The sequence below is a fragment of the Lynx rufus genome, unplaced genomic scaffold (genome assembly GCF_022079265.1).
Source record: "Lynx rufus isolate CCGP_SWC_20201006 ecotype Redwood Valley unplaced genomic scaffold, mLynRuf1.p SCAF_2, whole genome shotgun sequence".
NCBI lineage: Eukaryota > Metazoa > Chordata > Mammalia > Carnivora > Felidae > Lynx > Lynx rufus.
Window position 1 is genome coordinate 99,549,095 of NW_025814834.1, and position 21,956 is coordinate 99,571,050.

A 21,956-nucleotide genomic window follows, 5' to 3' on the forward strand; every position below is an offset into this window, starting at 1 on the left:
GAGTTTTGATCTAAGACAGGATATTATTAAGGATATTTGCAATAGTATCACCTGTGTTCAAATCTCTGTTATGCCTCTAAGGAGCTGTGGAACCTTGGAAGTCATTGTTTGAGCCTTGGTTTACATGATTCTAAATGGAGGTAGAGAGAACATCTACCCTGTAGAGTTGTTGCATTAAAAGCATTAGACAGTGCCTGAATCACATTAAGCAGTCAATAAATGTGAGTTATTATTATTTCCACTATTATTATTATTCATAGGAAAAATTGCAAAATGGGAATAGACTCGATAGAGTGGTGGAGTGGAAAGCATGCTATGATGCCAGTGTGACGGCTGGCGGTATGAGAAAATAAATGGCACGCGACAAATGCATGGCGTAGAGATTAAGTGCTCTAGGAATGGAAAACAGAAGAAATCACTTTTCACTGGAGTGGGCAGGGATGGCTTCTGTGAAGAGTCTAAATGAATTTGCAAACGTTTGTAGGTGGAGAAAATGCACATTTGGAGGGGATATCTTTTCAGTGATGTACAAATTCAGAGATTTTAGCACTTCTTGGCAGATGGAAGAACCCCATTTGGACCCTCAGACACAGCCCACTGTGCCAAGATCTGGCAGTGTGGGCAGGGTTAGTGCCAAGGCAGGTGCTACATAAGAAAGAAGCATGGACATAAGGGAGGAGAAGGCATCCTTCTAATACTAATTGAAGCTCAGCTTGAAGAGCAACTGTACACCTGTTTATAGCTAGACAGATGCAGATGAGGACTATAGCCCTTCAAATAAGCATGTCACTGGGTCTGGGAAGGCAAGAGGCGTAGCCCCCTGAAGCCACAAATCCTGCTAAGAAGAGCATGAATTGTTCTGTACATCACACAGTCTGTGTAGTTCTGCAGTCAGAGAGTGTGGGCTCGGACTGGGACTCATTGCTTTTTCCACATAAACTTGGAATTGAACGAATAGATCACAGTCTACAATTTTCTCCATTGTGTCAAATGCCAGCTAAGTTGCTATAGTATTTAACAGTATGCAAGTGAGTTAATGGCCTTGTGGTGAGGATCCCAACGAGGATCCCCAGCAAAATATAAAGTGCGTCTCTCCTTACAACCTCCTGTCTGTCTTAGTGTTTGCTAACTCTGAGGAGTTCTAAAAGCATAAACAAGGTTAGCATTCCACTTTCAATGCCATAAACACATTTTAGAAAGGCAGGAGCAATTTTGTAGCTGTACGTACATTGGGGAAAGAGCATGACCTTGAGAGCTGGAGGTTTACCATCACTTAAAAAAATATGGAAGGAATTGTTCTAAATGTAGTCCTTATCTTTTTACTTTATGGTCTTTAATAGCCACTCTTTATGGAGTGTTTACTAGGAGCCAAGAACTCTATTAGGTATTTTTTAAACTTTTATTTAAAAATACAGATACAGGAAATCACACAGAATTATTATTAAAGCAAATACCGTTTTAGCCGTCACCTAAGTCAAAGAATAAACCATTGCTAGCTACCCGAGCCTCTCCATATACTCTATCATCTCTCCTTCCTGAAGTAAACACTGTCCTGATTTTTATAGTAATCATTTCCTTGGTATTTCATTATGGTTTATCACTTAAGTGTCCATCCGGATGCACTATAGCTTAGGTACTAATGTTCTAATTGATATGTTTTGTCACTTTGTTTTAACCAAGGCATCCATTCCCCCAACCCCCCACCAAACTCCTTTCTATTCTTTAATATTCCTCTATTCCTTTTAATTTAATTCTCCTTTCTATTCTTTAATATTCTTTAATATTCTTTAATATTCTTTAATATTCTTTAATGTTCCTCTGTTGATGGACTTGGGCCACTTGTCTTATTGAATTTGCCCCAGGGTAGAGTGGCTGTTATATGCGTATGGTGCAGCTTCCCGTGTTCTTCTCTTCTCTGTATTTCCTGCAAACAGGAGTGGACCCTTGGTTGGACACAGCTTTGATGTTTTTGGCAAGATGATGTTTTTGGTAACACTTTGGCAAGTGTTATGTTCTCTTATCGGGACACATTGATGCTTAATGTGTTGATTTATTATTTTACTGGAGCTTCTAAAATGGTAATACTCTAATTATATCCATTGTTTTTACCCATTAGCTTGAATAATTTTATTTAGAAGGAGATGCATCTTCTTGTCTACAATTTAGTTAACCAGTCATGCAATTCCCAAAAGGGCCAGACAATGTTCTATTTTTTTCTTTCACCTAATTTTCTTAAGTTGCAATAATGTGATATTTCTGTTACAACTGATGAGTCAGTATTGTTATTATAAATTAACACTCACAGTTGATACTAGAGTTCACTATATTGTGTATACTGTGGGTTTTGACAAACATGTAATATATAGCAACATATAATCGTGTTTCAGTATTATACAGAATAGTTTCACTGCCCTAAAAATCCCCATTATTTCACCTAATCATCCCTCTCTTCCTTCTCCCACAAAACACTGGCAACCACTGATCTTTTTAATGTCTCTATAATTTTGCCTTTTCCAGAATATCATATAGCTGGAATTATACAGTATATAGGCTTTTCATATTGGCTTGTTTAACTTAGCAATATGCAGATAAGTTTCCTCAGTGTGTTTTCATGTCTTGATAGCTCATTTCTTTTTATCAGTGAATAACATTCCATTGTATGGATATACCACAGTTTATTCATTCATCTATGGAAAGATATCTTATTAATGACTTGTAATTTTTGGCAATTATGGGTGAATCTGCCATAAATATCTACATGCAGGTTTTCTGTGGGTATAAGTTTTCAATTCATCACTTAAATACACCTGATGGATTCCCATCAACTATAATTTCTATCTTTATCAAAGTTCAAATTTTTCTTGACCAGATAGAGCTTTTTCAAGGCTGGCTTTTAATTCCATTTAATATTATCCTGGTATTTTTTGATAGCTTCCATGCTGGTTTATATCAAAATGTTCCAGGTTTATCTGGCACATTTCTTATTCACAGATGCATTTCTCTAAGAAGTCGTTTTTTTTTTTTTATGAACGAAATCTGAGTATAAGTGTTAATCATCGCTCCTATGGTTGCTAGAATTAACAAATACAAATAGAGGACATCCAGTTAAATTTCAATTTCAAGTAAATTACAAATAAATTTTAGTAAAAGTCTACCCCCAAAAGTCTACAGTGGGCAACGTATACTAAAAGTTTGTCATTTATCTGGAATTCAAAATTAATTGGACACCTGTAATTTTCCTCACAACTGATTCCAAGTAGGTTGGTCATTGTTGCCAGGCTGTGTTAGTCCAGGTCCTGTGAGCAGCAGGTGTGGTTAGATATGCAAGAGTTATTGGAGGAGTGCCTATGAAGGAACAAAGGGGAGACTTTAAGAGTAGAGAGAGGTCTCAAATAGTGATCCAGTCTTCACCACTGTGAAGGGCAGAAGGAAGAAAGGACAGTTAGATAAGAGTTTCAAATTATGGTTTAATTCTATGAAATACAGACACATATAAATACATAAAATTCCTGGCCCATATTTTATTTTCTTGAATAGCTTAGATATAACTTCATTTTCCCCCTGAAGGTAAGGTGTTCCTGGGGGGAAGTCTGATAATATTAGTTACTTTTAAGTCAAATATTGTTTTTGCCTAGGTGCCCAAATAATTTTTTTTTTTTTTACCGATCCTTTAATTTTACTCGGTGTTGATTATGCTATGTTGACCTCAGATACACTATGTGATTTTTCAATAAGTAGTTTATTTTATTTTATTTTATTTTATTTTATTTTATTTTATTTTATTTTATTTTATTTTATTTTATTTTATTTTATTTTATTTTATTTTATTTTATTTTATTTTATTTTATTTTATTTTCAGGATCACTCTCTTAAATTAAAGTTCTTAGTGTTTGTCTCACCCCCATCCCCAAACCTTGCTTTTGATTTGTTCTCCCACTCAGAACTTCCCTAATCTGTATGTTGGATCTTCTTTGCCATCTATAATATTTGTTGGCAATATTATTGCCAACATTCTCCTTAATGTCTTTCTTTATTCACTTGTTTTTGGTTAAGTTTTCCCTTCCCACCTTCATTAGAGTATCATTTCTTGTGCTTATTTGCTCTAATATACCTCCTAGATTAATCTCTATTTCTAACATGATATTTCTTTTATTTCTCACTCCTTCTTGAGTTCTGTCCTATTTTATTTCTGGGTTTTTCTAACTCTGACTAGTGTTATTCTCTCATCTATTGTATAATTTTTTTAATGTTCTTTAGCTCATTTTGAAATAGTAAGTTGCAGTTTTGAAAAAATTTTGAGCCTGACTTTTTTGGCAAGCTTTCTTTGTCAACAGCAGAGGTTGGCAAACTTCCCATAAGGTGCAAGAGAGTAAATATTTTATACTTTGCAGGCCATATGTTCTCTGTCACAAATACTTAACACTGCCATTGTAGCATGAAAACAGTCATAGGCAATATGTAAACAAGTGAGTATGACTATGTTCCAAGAAAACTTTATTTATAAAAACAGGAAGAGGGCTGCATTTAGCCTGTGGGCTATAATTTGCCAATTCCTTGTCTGTAGGGGTATTATTCTTTTTATTTCTCGTAGCAACTTTGTTTTTGAGTCCAAACTTTTCATGGGATTTGACTATGATTGGTCAAATGATCTGTTGTTCATTTTTTATGTGAATTTAGTTTTCTTAAACTTTCAAAGTTTTTTTTGAATTTAAATAGTTAAAAGTACAGATAGTCTTTCCAACTTCAAAGACATCCTTAATTTTTTTTTTCTGTAGTATTTTAAAAAATATGATGGCTTGTGCTCTTAAATTGCCTGAATCTTTTACCTTTGGGCTGGATTTCCTCTTTCCTTCATCTCTGTCATCTCTGTTATGCTCAATTTTGATTCTCTTTCCAGTAGTTTTTCCTAGTATGGGGTTCTGCATTGGAAAGAAACCCTTTTTTCCGGCATATCAGATTCAAGGCTTCACAGGATCCAGACTTCTCCAGCCACCTTAGACATTGACATCAGCCTATTAAGAATTGAGATTTTATATAACTTGCAAGCTAACAAGTTAACCTACCAGTTTTATGGATATTTTCGAAAGACATGAAGCTCTTAGGGTGCCTGAGTGTCTCAGTCAGTTAAACTTCTGACTCTTGGTTTTGTCTCAGGTCATGATCTCATGGCTTAGTGGGTTCGAGACCTGTATCAGGCTCTGCACTGACAGTGCAGATCCTGCTGGGGATTCTCTGGGTCACCCTCTCTCTCTGCCCCTCCCCCACTTGTACTTTGTCTCTCTTAAAATAAATAAACTTAAAAAAAAAAGACATGAGGCTCTTGAGTCAGAGACAAAGAACTTTATTACTCATGGTACAGCAAATAGCATGACCATCAGCATATTTATTTGAGCTGTCTTTGTCCCCATGTCCCCCATTCACATGAGGGTGAATGATTGGACCAGATGGATATCTGCTCACATGGTGGGTTTCAGTATAGAAGCAAAAGAAACCCAAGTATTTTATAATGAGAAGGAAGCATGCCTTCTCTTGGTTTCAGAGGGAGACATTATCCTTTTTATACTGGAGAGAAAGCATGCCTGCTTTTTGCCCTGGAGAGGGAACAATATTTATCTTGCAGGTCTGTGAACAAACGTATTTTGCTCACAGGGAGATGCTATTCCCCTTTCCAGGATAATTGCTATGCAAATATTCTTCAAACGATATTCTAGAACAAATGACTATTTCTAGGTAGTAAGACTCTTAGAAATGTGAGAGATCAATGGGAAATCAGCTCCCAACAGGGCCCCTTTTACTAACTGTTGGAATGCACAAAAGTCTTCTAGTTCTACTGGATATTCTTAAATTGATCCATTGTGCTTTCTAGTGTATATCTACTGACCATTTGGGGGTTTTCTTGAATGCTTTGGCCTGCTCAGTCATTTGTCCCCCCACTTCTCTGTGCTTTTTCCTACATGGATACCAAAGACATTCAAGCGGTATGGCTTTTGGTATTTAGAAATTTGGAGAGATGTCTTGCTATCTAGATTTGTTGTAAATGTTGTGCTTTTGGGTTTGATATATAGTTCTCTATTTATCCTAAACCCATGCTGGCATCACTGCAGTCCATCTTCTCAAAATAACCCTGTCTTTTAAAGAAAGTATGCCTAGCCTGATTTTACTTTTTTCAAGTCCACATTTTGAACATCAACGTTACTCTGCCATAATATGGTTATGTTCTAAGGTCCTACTGAGTTACATAGGGATGTTTTCCTCTCTTCCCCTCTCCACACTAAATGATACTAAGTTGTTTTATTACTTTGAGTGGAAAGGCCTTTTTTTTTCTTTTTTTTTCCTTCAAGATTATATATTTCCCTGTCTTGGCATTATTTGTATATCCCATCCAATGACCATTCCTCTCACCCTATATTTGAAATGAGGTCCAAAGACTTATAAATTAGAGAAAAAAAATCATTTGAAATGTATGCAGAGGATGCAAGGCAAAAATAATTATGTACTAAGATTGGGCATAATTCTGGAAGATTCTGTTGACCTTGTGATAATTTTTGGCATTATATTGGCAAGCTGTAGAAATTTAAGCTATATTGAAAACAATGAAGCATCTTATTCAGTTAAACTTTGCCGTATCATTTTACCCAGTATAGCTCCTCCTTTCTCAAGAAGTATAATACTTATATATTAGGGGGAAACAAATAAGTTAGGAGCAACATTGCCAATGTTGTTGTCTCCAAATTCACTTTACCCTGTGAGTTCTCAGCATTAGAGGCTCAGTACTTTATAACATATAGTATCTGCTCATTAGTGTGGAAAATTCCAAATTGATCTGGCTTTTACTTAATGTTCTGCAATCAAGCAATATCTTGTGGGCCTTTGTCCATATCCAGCATCAGTAAATCAGAGGAATATTAAGATTATATAACTTATACATGTCACAGAGAAACGTGAACTATTCTAAGACAATAGAGAAAAAACATTTCTCCTGAGTGACCCTGTTCTATAAATTAAGGAAAACAAAACAAAACAAGTGCATGGAAGTTTCTGAAAGAGCTTAATATTCGGGGGTGAGGAGAATAATTTGTTTTTTTCAAAGTACATTTCCTCTAGGATCTTTCCTTGAGCAAGGAGACTGATGTTGACCCCTACCCACAACCCCTTGCATGTATACAAACTGTATGTCAGTCCCCAAGGGGTTGTTCTCTTTCCCTAAGAATTTGCAATTTGGTTGGAAAGGTAAGAGGTAGCTTGTGACAATTGGAATGGTAAGCCAGCCAGTACAGAAAAGTGGCATAAACTGTGTGGTGACATACACAATATATGAGAACAGTGAATGAAGAAAATCCCTGTGAACTTGAATTAGGGGTGGATGGGAGAGGAGCTGGGGCTTAAAAAATCAGTCACGTTTGGGACAATGGACAAAGAAGTGGATGGCTTCTCCACAGGCAGGACTCAGGGACCACAGAAGAGAGCTGCTCATTCATTCTGTGAGGCAATTTTGAAGTCCTATCAACTTGGATTGAATGCACTGCTGATTCAATAAAATAGCTAATTAAAGGGTATTTCTCTAGTCATTCATTTGTATAAACTGTGCTATTTGTTATAGATTCTCTCCACCTCCTCCACTGGTGCTTATAATCAACTAGTAAGTGCAAAAAATAATAATAAAAAAACCACAAGAAAATACACACTTGATATTATTGATTGAAAACATCAAATATAAATCACCTACAGAGAAATAAAATTTGGACTATACTTTCTAAAATTATAAAAATACATAGAATATAGCTAATATAGGAGCAGCATGTAGGATCTAACCAGTAGGAAATAAAGTATTTCTAGTCCTTATGAGAACAGGAATGAAAATATTAAAGCCTTAATATACTCTGATATCTCTAACAGCTTCAGAATGCATTCTTTTGGCTTTTCTTTTTCCTCCTCTTTTTTTTCCGTCCACTTCTCCCTAATCTCTTTTTCCTCTTTCTCTGATTTGAGTAAAGATAGGACTTCAGTAAATATTTAGATTCATAAGAGATATCAAGTGACTCAATGATTCTCCTAAATAGATATAGATGGATGAGCGATAGGTGAATATAAGTGTGTAAGAAGTGATCTACACCAGTAGGAAGCAACCCATCTAGGCTACTAGGTTAAACAGAGTTAAACAGTGTTCAGTAATGAGAGATGTATCTTAATGTGCCTCATTTCAATAGAGGTCATATCCCAAGATGTCCTGAAACTATATTTGTATAATCTAAACAGATGACTCTGTGTGGTAAAAGGACTAGCTATGAATCCAAGGATGTGGCCTTGATTTTTGTTTTGTTTTGTTTTGTTTTTCGAAGATGGTAGAATAATTCCCAGTGTTGTTAGAGAGTCAATTAGTGGAAAAAAATAAAAAAAACACCAGGGGCCCTTTAATGTCAGCAGATGCTCTGGAGCAACTTCACCTGTATCCTAGACTATGTCTTGTTTTCCAGAGGAAAATTCATGGGGGAGTCTGAATCTACTACTAAATCCTTAAGAATAAATTGAGCATGGTGTATTTGTTACAAAAGATGGAAATTCTCCCTTCCCTCCAAAAATTAGTCAGGGTTTGGTAGCATTTTCTCTTTCAATTCATGAAAGATTTCCCTGAATGGGAAATGTGCTTTGTGGGGGTGTGGGAATTGCATAAGGGAAAAAGTCAGGTAACCATTATGAAATCTGAGTGTAAGAGACATCTCAGTAATGTACTTTCCAAGGACAAAGATAAAGAGGTATTTTGAATCATTAGAAAATCTAGTGTTGGTTAAGAAAATGAGAAATCTTAAGTTCAGAGAAATGTATTCATCAAACACAGATGCACTCTCTGAAAAGAACAAATGTTATGCCAATATTTCTAAATACTCTTCCACATCTGACAACCTTTCTGTCATTTGTAGACAGAATGTGATTTAGAAAACCTGATTTTATTTCTAAGGAAATGTAAAGATGTGACAACAGCAACAACAACAAAAAGAACTGACCACTATCAGTCAAAAAAGATAGTCTTTTTTTTTTTTACTATGCCAACATAACTAATTCATTAAACAATTACCCTTTAAGAAATCAAATGAACTCACATGAACCCCTTGTCAAGCATCAAATGGGTAAAAATAATGACAACAGGTAAATTTTCCACGTTCTCAAGTTGTTTTGGTGCTTTGATTCAGCCATATGTATGGAGAGAAAATGTTACACAGAAAAATTATATGCATTAATCTCCTGTCTTAATACAACTGTGTACATCTTAGGAGGGCTATTTAAAGAAGATGTGAAGTATGCTAATATAACAACTAAGCGGACTCACTGCATCTGAGCAGTTTGTCAATATCTTCAGGTCTCCAGTGAACAACAAGAATGGCTCTCAGGATATTGCAACTCTGTCTGCTTCCACCAGAGATCATAATTGGGCTATGAATTTTTACAACAGGAAAGTCTTCCTGTCATGGAGACTGACAAAAAGTTTAGTTAAATTAATGCCCAAAGAATCTCTGAACAGTTTGCGTAGTGTACATGGTTATCACATAAATATGTGGTGACTTCTTTTTCTTCCTTTATTTTTTTTTCTTTTTAAAATAAATTTTTGTGATAGTTCACGAGTTAGAGCTTTTAACATATAGCTTGTTTCAGAGGATTGCCCAACATACTGGTTTTCTGCCTAATGACATGATGTGCAGTTTGGGAAATTCAAGAAGCCGGTTGAGGTGAGTAAAGGTGATTGATAAATCGAAAGTAAATGATAGCAGAAGATGTGAACTAAAGCTATTTCTTGATCTGTGAAAAGCTAATTGGACACATTTCAGGCCAGGTCTCTGAAGGCACAGCTCATGAACTCTGCCTTCCTGATGCTGTGCTCATTAAGGGCACTCAATAGAGGACTGGCTAATGCTAGGGAAAACCCCATCACGGTGGCCTTTACATGACACTGCAGAAGTACCTCAGGAAAGAGAGAGAAGGAAAAGGTAAGGAGAGGCTTCAGGGCACTAGCTGCTTACAGAATCCTATTTGCCTTATCAGAATTATCTGAAACTGAAGGTTATCTCTAAAGGCTACCCTGCTTCACCAAATCTCAAGGGACCATTGCCTTTCTCTAACATATCAGAGTTTAGCCAGGCCTTGTTATTGGTTGTTGTTGAAGTAAATTTGGGATTTGGGGGTCCCGGGTCTATTCTTTGATATGGAAGATGGAATACAGAACACATGACTTAAATATTTCTGGAACATCCTATATTTGCCACTGATGCTTAAACATTTTAATGATTATGTTGAAATATTAGATAAATCTCATAACCCATACTCAATTATTCATGTTAATACTTCTAGGTAAAATGAAATGTACTGAATTGGCATCTCACTTTTAAAGAATCAAATATCAAGGGAAGACATTGTAGATGTTCACAATATTTTATGCAAGAAAATTTTTGAGTGACTTTGGAGATTCAAATCAATACGTTGAGGGTGCAGCATGGTGTGTTATATCCACATGGGAACCTAAGATGAGGATTTGTACCAATGAAAATTTTCAGAAGAAAGTGGCAGAGTCTAAATCATAGAAATCTTGGTGATTATGTTGCAAAGTATAGAAATGTATAACCTAAAATAGAGGGAATTTTGCTAGGCAATCTCTTCACGTCTTTTGCAGTTATGAGAGCCTGATTCCATTCCACAAAAACTAGGAAAACCTATTTTACCACTGTATCACCGTTATAAGATGTATGGTTATCCATGAGTTAGCTCATTGAACATATTATGTAAGGAAAAATGGTCAAAATATTCTGTTAATCTCTGCAAAACTCTCTTTAAATCTTTTCTTTTTAGAAATGATACACTGTAGAGAGATTTTTTATATGAATTTTCTGAATTTTAAAAGTGTTATCAAAACAAGAATTGCTACTGTATGTTTATATGTAACTAGAGAGCATGGGGAAGTTTGGATATTAAGGATTCTTCATGAAGTGGCTAACTTATCTATTGAAATTTTTGTATTTTTATAAACACCTGACTCCTACTAAAATTTAAACATGCATTAGTAATTTATCATTCATAGGATAGTCTTTTGATTCATAAAATTACAATATAAGCATAGAATTTTGAGCAGGGAAGGATCCTAATGGTCATGTGTTCTAAAATGTTTAATTTTACCAATTAAGGAAGCAGAAGCAGGAGACTAGTGACTTCATTCTTGCCCATACCTCGATGCTGTGATGGGTCTAGGGTGAGCCCATTCTGCTGACATGTAGGCTGGTACAGGTCCTCTTGTCCAGCTGCCCTAGGGTTATATCTACTTGGGTAGATAGATTTTGGAGATGTTTGATTATAGTAGATAGATTTTATAGATGTTTGATTATAGATTGGTGGTTTGTTTAAATGACATCCTATTGTCAGAAGTCATATACAATTGAGATGTAGACATTCTCTCTTAGAATGTAAGCGTTCCTTTATTCTTCTTGGACATTAGAGTTTTTCCTTCATTAAGAAATGAAGTAGAAAATTGTACACTGTAAGTCAAGTGCATCACATTTCAAGAAAATAGTGTGTGTTAATTTACATGTGATTTTTAATTAACTACCTTAATCTAGACCCCAACAGATATAATGTTTTTAGTTTAGACAAAATAACAACCCATGCACAAAAACCCTCAAGTCAAAGAAACTTTCCTTTATTAAAAAAAATAATATATATATGTGTATATATATACACATAATATATATAATTTTTTTTGAGAGAAAGATGGGGGGAGGCTAGAGAAAGAGAGAGAGAAAGAGAATCCTAAGCAGGCTCTGCACTGACAATGGTGCCAGCCTGATGTGGGCCTGACGCCAGCCTGATGCAGGCTCCAACTCAGGAACCATGAGATCATGACCTTAGCTGAAATCAAGAGTCTGAGGCTTAACAGACTGAGCCACCCAGGCACCCCAAACGAAACTTTCTTTTTAAAAAAAGAGATCAACAGACACAAATACACATTATACGAGAAACATATAAAGCTTCTATCTTTATTTGTAACCAAAGTAGATTTTATAATGAGTACTGAAGAGGAGTACAAGTTGAACAGCTGACTTTAACCAAATAATCAAAGAGGATGAGAATAATTCCCTCTTGTCTATACTTGTCTAATGTCAACAGAAATCTTTGTACATACACTTTTAAGTCAAATCATTTGTCCAAAATGGAAACACAGTCATCATTTGAAAAGCAAAATGTAAGGACAGAAGCATTTTTTGGAATAATGTAGATCCCTTTCTTTCCAGAAAATATCTGTGGGAAAATATAAATTGCTGTGTTTATACTTTTACAACTAGGAAAGTTATTCCTGTCAAAAACTTCTGTTGGGCCAACACACTATTAGAAATTACTCATAATATGCATTTGACTACCCATGTTTGAAAATGCCAACCAATTTCCACCTTTCTAAAAATCAAATTTTTATTTTCTAAACTAATCAAATCTAGATATAAGTGATTTTTCTTTATTTAAAAAATGTTTTTTAAAGGAACTATTGTTGCAATTAATATTTAGGGCAAAGGTGACAATTCACTGACAGACATGGGCACAACTCCTCGATTTCTGTGGTAGCTCCTCTCTAGGATCTGGCTAGTCCAAGGACAGAGTAGCTCAGACAAGGGTAAGGGATCCAGCCCTTAGCCAATAAAACCAACTCAAGGCCACTGGACACCCTCCCCTATCCATATGCTCCATCATTTCTCACTGGAAGCTAGTCACCACCATGGCGCTGAGTCTGGTAACATCTGGCTACCTGTGCCTGAGACTGGGGACTGATTGTTACCCATCTGATCTGGGCAGGCCCTTTCTAGCAATAGGGGAAAACCATGTTGTAATGCATCTAGGTGAAACTGGTGGACTTTCTGTGTTATACCCACCCACAGGAATTCAACTTGCAAGACCTTCATTGACTCATTGATTCCTATCCCTGCTCCAGGCTCCCAGTGCCCACCGTGTCAGGTAAACTTGTAGGCATGAAATTTGGTAAATTTGTCGGGTATTTAGTCTCCTTTCTTTGCAATCCCTCTAAGCCTTACAGTGTGATGATACATGATAGATGCCCAGAAAACGAACTTTTAAGGGGAGACGGTTGTGTTGAGCCAAGGGAAGGCTGGAGAAAGGACTTAAAATGTCAAGATTTTTTTACGTGTCGTGGGGAAAAAAAAAAAAAGCAAAAAAGAAAAAGTGCTAGAATATCATCATTAGTTATTATTATTTGTAATCCACCTTTCAGAATTCCTCTGGCCTTACTTAACCAGGCAGCTGGCAGGGAATCCAGGCTGGAAGCTAAGGATAAGAATGTCCACTGCCCCAAATCGGGAGGTGCAGACCCTCGGGCCATAATCTGGGACCACCCCTTGTGTCCCGACAGGTGTTGGCAACCCTTATGGGGCTCCGGGTCCCCAGTCCCCAGAGGCCCCCTGCCTTCTCGGAGCGCTGGAGCATGCCCAGTGGCAGCGATAGAGCCACCGAGGGCTTCGCACGGGCGCGCTCCGCTTCTCCGGGTTTTAGCAGGAGCCCGCGGGGGGGCGGGGGTGAGGGGGCCCGCGGAGCCCGGCAGCCTTGGCCGCGCGTGCGGGGAGCTCGCGCGACGCGCAGGGCTCTCTCCCGCGTTGCGGTTGCTCGGGAGATGCTGGAGCGCGGCGCCCGGCCGTTCCACCTGGCGCGCTGAGCGAGTCGCGGGGAGCCCCCGGGGGCGGGCGGGGGGCGCGGACTGCAGTAGAATGCGAGCCGGGCTCCTCCGGCGCGGTGAGACGTCGCTCCAGCGCGGTCAGGTGCCTCTCGCTGCTCCACTAACTTGCTACTTGGTCGTGTTTGGTCTCCGAGGCTCTCTACCCTTTGGGGTGGTGGGGGGCGGGGGGAGTGGGGAGTTCAAGGGTCTGCGGTAGCCGAAGGAGGGATCTTGCAAGGGGGAGCCAGCCTGGTGCCGCTCGTCTTCCCCTCCCCGTCACTCCCCTCCCCCCACCCCGTCGCTGCCGCTTTCCCTCTGCCAATTCGGAGAGCGCCGGGCTCCTGTGACATGCGACCGCTGCCAAGTGACGGTCCCCGAGTCTGAAGTGCCCGCGAGGAAGTGAGCGTCAAGGCGGGCCGCCGGCGATGACAGCCATGAAGCAGGAGCAGCAGCCCACCCCGGGGGCCAGGGCGAGCCAGGCGCAGCCGGCGGACCAGGTGAGAGTTGGCAGCTGCGGCCAGGCCCTCCCGGGAAGGGTGGCTCCAGTCCGCGCTTCCCACGCCTCTCTCTCCCCACCCTCCCTCCGCCCCAGTTCCAGGCTCCCCTCGCTCCTCCATGGACTCCGCAGGAAGTTAGAGCATCTGAGTGCGCTCTGGGGCCGGGCGAGAGGATGCGCAAGGTGGAGAGCCGCGGGGAAGGGGGGAGAGAGGTAAAGGCTGGGGGTGGCCCGGGAGCCCCGGCGGGTGGGCCACAGGAGGGGGGTGGAGAGGCGGTCGGGGCCAAGGAATGGGGGCCTTCTGGTTACAATTAACGCACACTGGAAGAATTGCTGCGCTCCTGGAGGCGTCCGCTGGCGGGGGTCTTCCCGGAGCTGAACCGAGCGCCCGGTCAAAGCTGCCTAGTAGGCAAACGACCTTTAGGCCGACAGAGTTTTTCCTTTCCTTTTTCTTTTGAGGAGCCCCGGACGGGGCAGGGGGACGAAACAGGGGAAGGAGGCTTGGCATGCATCTGTGGTCTGCTGAGTGGAACGGAGCTTGGGAGCAAAAAGGCATTAATTATTAAGGGAGGCAGGCAAGGTGCTGGCCTCAGTGATTTGTCGGGTCCAGATGTCTTGTGTCTGCAGAGATGGGGTGCTCTGTGCCGGCTGAGGGTTATTTCTGTCCCGTTTCCGTCTTTCTGCACCGGCCACCCCCTTTTATTGTTTTGGTTTTCAGAGATTTGTAGCATAACCGTACGGGGGATGTTCATCTCGCCTCCGTCCCTGGATTGGGGTGACTCGGGAGTTCGGTGTTGCTTTTTCCTAAAGTTGTAACGTCGGGAGTGCTGAGGCTCCCAGGCAAGGAGGAGGGAGGCTGCGGTGAGCCGGCTCCAGGTGTTGTCACGTTTCCATCCATCAGGGACTCCAGCCGGGAGGGCTTCCAGTTAGGTTATCGGCTAACTACGGAGCCGGAGGTTGCCGGCGCCCGGGTACCGGCCGTGGGCCCTTTGCCCCGAGTGCACAGTTGAAGGCCGCCCGACGCCTTTCTGCCACAGACACTCCTAGCTCGTTGCTGGAGGTGGGGTGAAGGAGGTGCAAGCGGCTAGGCTCCGTTAGCGGCTCCGCTTTTCGCATAGGCTAACACGGAGGAGCAAGTGAAGAGAAGCTGTCCAAACCGCGGAGTGGTGGTGATGAGGGCGACGGAGATGCCAGGGCTGCTGTTGTTAATATTCTAGTCTTGGTCATCTGTCCTGGCTTGTGGTCTCTCTTTTCTCCCTTCCCTCCTCATTTCCCTGGCATATATTTCACACAGGTGGTGGCGATTGCTTAGTGCCTTAAAGCTCCCCCTCCATTTAGGGGGGTGAATGTTTGAATGTTTACAAAGCAGCTGTTTCCTTAAACCAGCCTCTTGATTCCCTACCCTGAGAGAAGTATAAACATATTAAAACATTTGTATTGTATGATCTGTCCCTTTCCCTTACATCTTCCTCTGCTTCCTTCAACACACCACAAGGTAGCAACTGGTTAGCAGATTATAAAACTCATTTCGGGAGAGGAGCATGGCTTTAGCCTCCTCTTTCAAGCTGACAGCCCTTAAATTTCATTAACAAGCCGCTCAGCCTGTCTACTGCTCTTGGAATGATGCTTCCAATAAGAATGATTAGTCAGGTGAGAGTCCCCACATGAAATCTTTGCTCACTAACCTGTGACACCAGCTGGTTACTTGAGGTGCTGCAAACAGCTTCGTGGCCTTGGAGGTGGGGAGGAAGAGACAGAGCTGAGCTCGCAGAAACTGAAAATGTGTATGTAAATAGTGGACAAGCCACATATGCACAGTAAAGCCTTTTGTCAGGATTAATCTGGTGCTTAACATTCAGCTGAAGAGAGAATGGAGCTTGAGTCCCTTTATGGAGTTAGCGTGCATTTTTGTTTATGGCCACTTCAGATATTCAGGGAGTGGCCATTTGCAGAACTCCTGTTTTAATTGAGTTTTTAAAGTGCCTTTTTGAACGTTTACATGAGTTAAAAACGTCAGTGATATGCATATTGTGTTTGAGTTAGAATGAAAGAGATGGCTTTTGCCAGGGGGAGGAAAGCAGAGTGAAGTATATATGGCAGCATCCTACTGAGGGTTTTCCAAGCACTTCCAGAAAATATCTAGATCTAGATCTATTCGTCTGAAGGTTGACATACGAAATGATGACCAGATAATGTGGATGATTGCTGTGACCATTTAAACTACTTGCTCTGAGATTCCTAAGTTTTTATTAACAGGATTAGTCATTGTTGTATGATTCTGCAACAGTCATAAGATTCTTATGTGGTACTAGCTATAATACCCCCCGTATAGACGTGAATGATAGTTCTGGTTTCTCTGTTTCTGAAAAAAAATGATTCACAAATTTAAATAAAAGTATAGCTTTATGAAGTCCTACTTAATGTTTAAATAGGGGGAATGTTCCAGCTAATCACTCACCGTATATTGATTTTGAGTGATTTAGGATTTTAAATATTGCCAGAAAGGTCTTTCACTTTTCATGGTATTTTATGAAATCTCAAAAATGCCTTGTCCGAGGCCATCAGCACCTACTTCCACTTACTGCACAGGGGAAGACTCAATTACAGAATCTGGTTGTGGTTATGGTCCTGTCCTGAGCTCCACCTCTCTGTTTTACCTCATCTGTGACTCTCCTCTGACATGTGGTGCCATGACCAGAGTCACCCCTTACCCAGGGACAAGCAGCAACAAGAATAGCAGGGACTGTGTACTTTTATTAATATTCTGAGTCATTGGAAATGTCTTATCATTTTAGTAGTCTCTCCTTTAAAGCTTAATTGATCACATGTTTATGACGGTTATTTCTGTTGTTCTCATAATGCTCCACATTTACAAAATGTCTAGATAATTGCTTTGACATGGGTAGATACAGTCATTCTTAATATGATTAGTATCCCATTTTACATTGAGGGATCTAAAATCTTGAGTAATTAGTTATAACTCACTATTTTTAAAAAAATCACTTCCTACATGCTTGCCATGTGCCGAGTACCGTCCTCTGGACTGATAAGGTAACGCTTATTAAATACATTTTTTCTACTTGATCCTCAAAGCAACTTTTTTGAGTTAGGTCCTGTGGTCATTCCCATTTTAGAGATGAGAATACATAGGATTAAAGAAACTAACTTGATCAAGTTTGTCTTCATAAGTGGTGGAGATGAGACTTAACCCTAGTCTGTGATAAGTAAGATAAAACAAGGTAGTTTAATTGTAAAGTCCCACCTTCTGACTTCTACACAATTACAGTTCAACACATTATTATTAGCGTAAAGCAAAATAACTGCAAATATTGTGTGTGTACAAACTGAATATAAAATGGATGAAGAATTTGTTTAAATCTTTGCTTATAAATGTAAATAATAGCTCTTGAAATTTTAAAATTAACTTAATAGCTCTTCTATTGATGGAAATAATACAAAAAGGGTCAGGTAGGTCCTGATAAGTACATAGGAACTTAAAAAAAAAAATCTTGGTAATGATGGGAATTTCAAGCTTTCTTAAAGGAATAGATAGATGTTTATAGTTAGATCTGGTTTAGAATTCAACCACATTTCCACCAGGTGGCACCCTTCTGCTGAATCCAATGGGTAAAAATACTTCCTAAAATGTTGGAGGGTCCTCTAAGCTCCAAATAAAGCAAAACAAACAAACAAACCAAAAACAACAACAGCAAACAAAACAAAACAAAAAAAGCTGACAAAAAAACCCAAAACAAAACAAAAAACTAAGCAAACAAATGAAAAACCACAATCCTACTTTCTGAAGTATGACTAAAAACTGTATTTTTATAAGCAATTATTTGGCTGCAAAGACATCATTAGTTCTGTATTTCTCCATAAAAAAAAGTATTGGAAAATGAATCTCTTAAAATTCAGTATGCAGCAGCCTATTCTGATGAAATAATTCATGGCCAAAATTGAAATTAAGTATGTAATGTGCAAAATGCCTTTGTAAAATATCTATTGTACTTTTGACTTTTAGGTAATATTTGCCCAAAATGTTACTATACAGAAATTAAAGTTCTGTTTTTCTATTTTACCTTTGGTGTAGTAAACGATTAAAATTTTCAAGTGTATGCTTAATGAAAACTTACCAAAAGTTATTCTTCCATGTTTCCTTGACAAATATAAAAATATAATTTAGTCTATAAACTATTGATTTTTAGCACAGGACCTCAAAAAAAGCTTTTACAAATCATGTTGAAAAAATTTAATGGATGATTTATTACTCTTCTTCTAGGCATTGAACATAAAATATATAGTATCTAATGGGAGAGTTCTACATGATTTGGTTATAAAAGATAATTTAGATTGGATAAAGGTGTTATGTAGGAGTCTTTATAACTTAGGAGATACTATGCATTTCCTACTATCCCTTAATTTCTTTTTTTTAAAAATTTTTTTTTTTTCAACGTTTATTTTTTTGGGACAGAGAGAGACAGAGCATGAACGGGGGAGGGGCAGAGAGAGAGGGAGACACAGAATCGGAAACAGGCTCCAGGCTCCGAGCCATCAGCCCAGAGCCTGACGCGGGGCTCGAACTCACGGACCGCGAGATCGTGACCTGGCTGAAGTCGGACGCTTAACCGACTGTGCCACCCAGGTGCCCCTCCCTTAATTTCTTATTACAGATGTAATGTATGTCTTATTACATGTATATATGACATTTTATCTACTGAGTTTAGAACATACCACAAAACATTCCTAGCTTGTAAGCTTCTAATGTATTTATTTCAGGGACTGAGCAAATTTCACATTTAAGAATGATTAAACTATATAAAAACAAGTTAAAGAAAATTGCATTATTAAATATTAATGCTGCATTATCTTATGCAGTGCATTACATTAGAAACAAAACACTGGAACCAAATTTCTCCCAGTCTGAGTAAAAATAAAGCAATTTAAAATTTTTGGTTCATTGAATCATTTATGAATATGTAATGTTACTATTGTCTATGGGTTATGTACTGGGAACCAGAGATTTAAGTTCATATCCCAGCTCCACCAGTCATCACTGTTTTCGTGGTCAAGATCACTCACTTTCTATATTTAATTTGTGAATGGGGGTGACTGTAGGTCCTTTATGTGCCTGTTGTAAGAATTAAATGAAATAATATGTAGAGGCTTTTGAAGAAAGCCTGTCTCATACCAACTGTGCTCCCATTCCCTAGTCTGGGAATAGGAGCCTAGAAAAAGCAGAAAAAAGGCTTAAAGGATCATTGAGCCACCTGTAACTAGTATGCTAACATTTTACAAAACATTACATTGTTCAGTACACATGTTTGAATGATTCCAAATGAACTTGCACATGTATATAAATATTATGTTAATAATCTATAGTATTTGCTTTTAACATGAGGGCTGATTTGGCAGACATTGCAGACTTAAAAATACTCTGTTAAATCTCTGCTTCCATTCAATCAAAGCTCACTTCTTTACTGTCCTACTCTGTATGGATCCAGACTGGAAATAAACATTGGCTAATTCTCACTGACAGGTGAATTAGCTGCAGAATATGTTTTCAGTGTAATACACCTTATAAGGTTATGAGCATGGAGAAAGGGGATGTTTGATATGCTCTTTAATATTTAAGTTAATATTTCATACTTGGGTTCCAAATATAGAACTACCCCCATGTATTTTCATACTTGCTGAGTGACTTCATGTGTGTTCTAATCAAGCTCATGTTTTACTGAAACGTTATGCAGTAGTCACCTCCACCCCCATTTGTTGTTTTGCTTTCCATGATTTCAGTTCCCCATTGTCAGCTGAGATCCCAGAAGCAGATGCTCCTCTGTGGAGACCTGGTGTCAGGAGGTCAGTAGTAGCCTCGTCCTCAGTACCAGTGCCCACACCATTCACCTCACTTCATTTCCTCACATAGACATTTTATCTTCTCACAGCATCATCATCATCATTATCATCATCATCAGAGGGTGAGTACAGTCTAATAAAATAATTGAGAGACCACATTCACATAACTTTTATTATAGTACATTATAAAAGTTCTATTTTATTAGTTATTATGAACCTCAGACTATGCCTCATTTATAAATTGCACTTTATCGTATGTATGTATGTGTGTATATATATATGTATATATATATATATATATACACATCGTATGTATGTACATACATGTATATACACGAAATAACAGTATATGCAGGGTTCAACACTGTTGGGGGTATCAGGCATTCTCTGGGGGTCTTGGAATATATCTATCCCTCGTGGATGAAGGAGGGATGGCTGCAATGAGGGGCATATAGGAATACATGCATCAACTAGGAAAGTTGGAAGTTTGTCTCAACTGAAGACCTTTAAAAGGTCCAAAAAAAGGGGGCAAATAAGTAATGGAATGCAAAGGTCTTTGTAAACATGTCCTCTTATAAATTTAGAAGTGTTTCTGCCCGAGTATATGCTGCCCTGCCTTAAGAAGTCCTATAGCTCAGTATTGATTATCCCCAGCATACTATTGTTTTAAAAAGTTTGTACTGATCTGATGCATAAGCTTTTTGTCAGTAGGCAATTCTTCGTTACTTTTTCCAACTAGATAGCCCCTGTTCTCCAAGCCTTTTAAGTTGTACACCCACCACCGCCCTATCTGGTAGACATTCTGATTACTCATTATATATTAACTAAAAGAAATGCTTGTTATTTCCAGGATGATAAAGAAAGATGGAAGTATGTGTGGTGGGGAGGATGGGGTGCTGAAGAGAGAGCTCTTCTCTTAGAGATTCATTGTTATTAAGCTGTCCTGAATCCTCAGGGTTTCAGACAGGACTTGATGTAATGGTGAATGTAACACTCATTGCCAGACTAATACAGGAAACTTACTTTTATCCGAAACTGATAAAATATTTTATTTCAGACTGTTCCGTTCAGTAATTGAGGTTAACAGTATCCCTTGTATCGTCTTCCATATAACAAGAAATGATTTTCATTTTCTATTCAAGGTTGACATGCCATAGTTTATTTGAAAGTTGCTGAAACTTTAATAATTTTTAAATCATCTTTCAGATAATATGGTAATTCCATTAACCAGAATAGTATATTGTACAATATTTTGGGAATTGCCAAATGATCTTCAGATTTAATTATGTTTGGGGGAGAGGTGACACAATGTAGGATTGGGAAGAGAGAACAGATTTCAGATAGAATCTTCTATCATTCTCTATGCAATCTAGGGCAAACTGTTTAATCCCTCTAGAACCATTCCTTCATCTTTAAAGGAAGAGGATGTCAAGAATGTTGCAAGAGTTAGAGACATTCTGTATGAATGGGCACACATAACATCTGGCCCAAGATAGAACTCAGTATTTTTATTCTTGTTGCTACTGTGTTTCTAGACTATCTGAGAAGATTATTTCATATCTTGCAAAGGCAATTTTCCATTTACATTGATGAAAGTGCGGAATATATGTATGGGTGGGTGTGTGTACATAACAAACACCACACATATATACATATCCATTTTTACACTTACAAGCTAAATAAATGGGTTATTTTAGAGTTAGATTATTATAGGTCATAGGTAGAAATCAATGTATAACAATCTGACTGATTTCTTCCATTTTTAAATGTTTTTTTTTTTTTTAACGTTTATTTATTTTTGAGACAGAGAGAGACAGAGCATGAATGGGGAGGGTCAGAGAGAGAGGGAGACACAGAATGGGAAGCAGGCTCCAGGCTCTGAGCCATCAGCCCAGAGCCCGATGAGGGGCTCGA

At 38.8% G+C, this 21,956-nt stretch overlaps 1 protein-coding gene across 1 annotated transcript in view; it reads left to right on the forward strand.

Moving 5' to 3' along the window:
- Positions 1-14,118: 14,118 nt before the first annotated feature.
- Positions 14,119-21,956, forward strand: part of DPP10 (dipeptidyl peptidase like 10) — a 649,764-nt gene continuing 641,926 nt past the window's right edge. The window contains exon 1 of the mRNA XM_047084533.1: positions 14,119-14,190. Coding sequence (XP_046940489.1) covers positions 14,119-14,190 — 72 coding nt within the window. The remainder of the gene's footprint in view (positions 14,191-21,956) is intronic.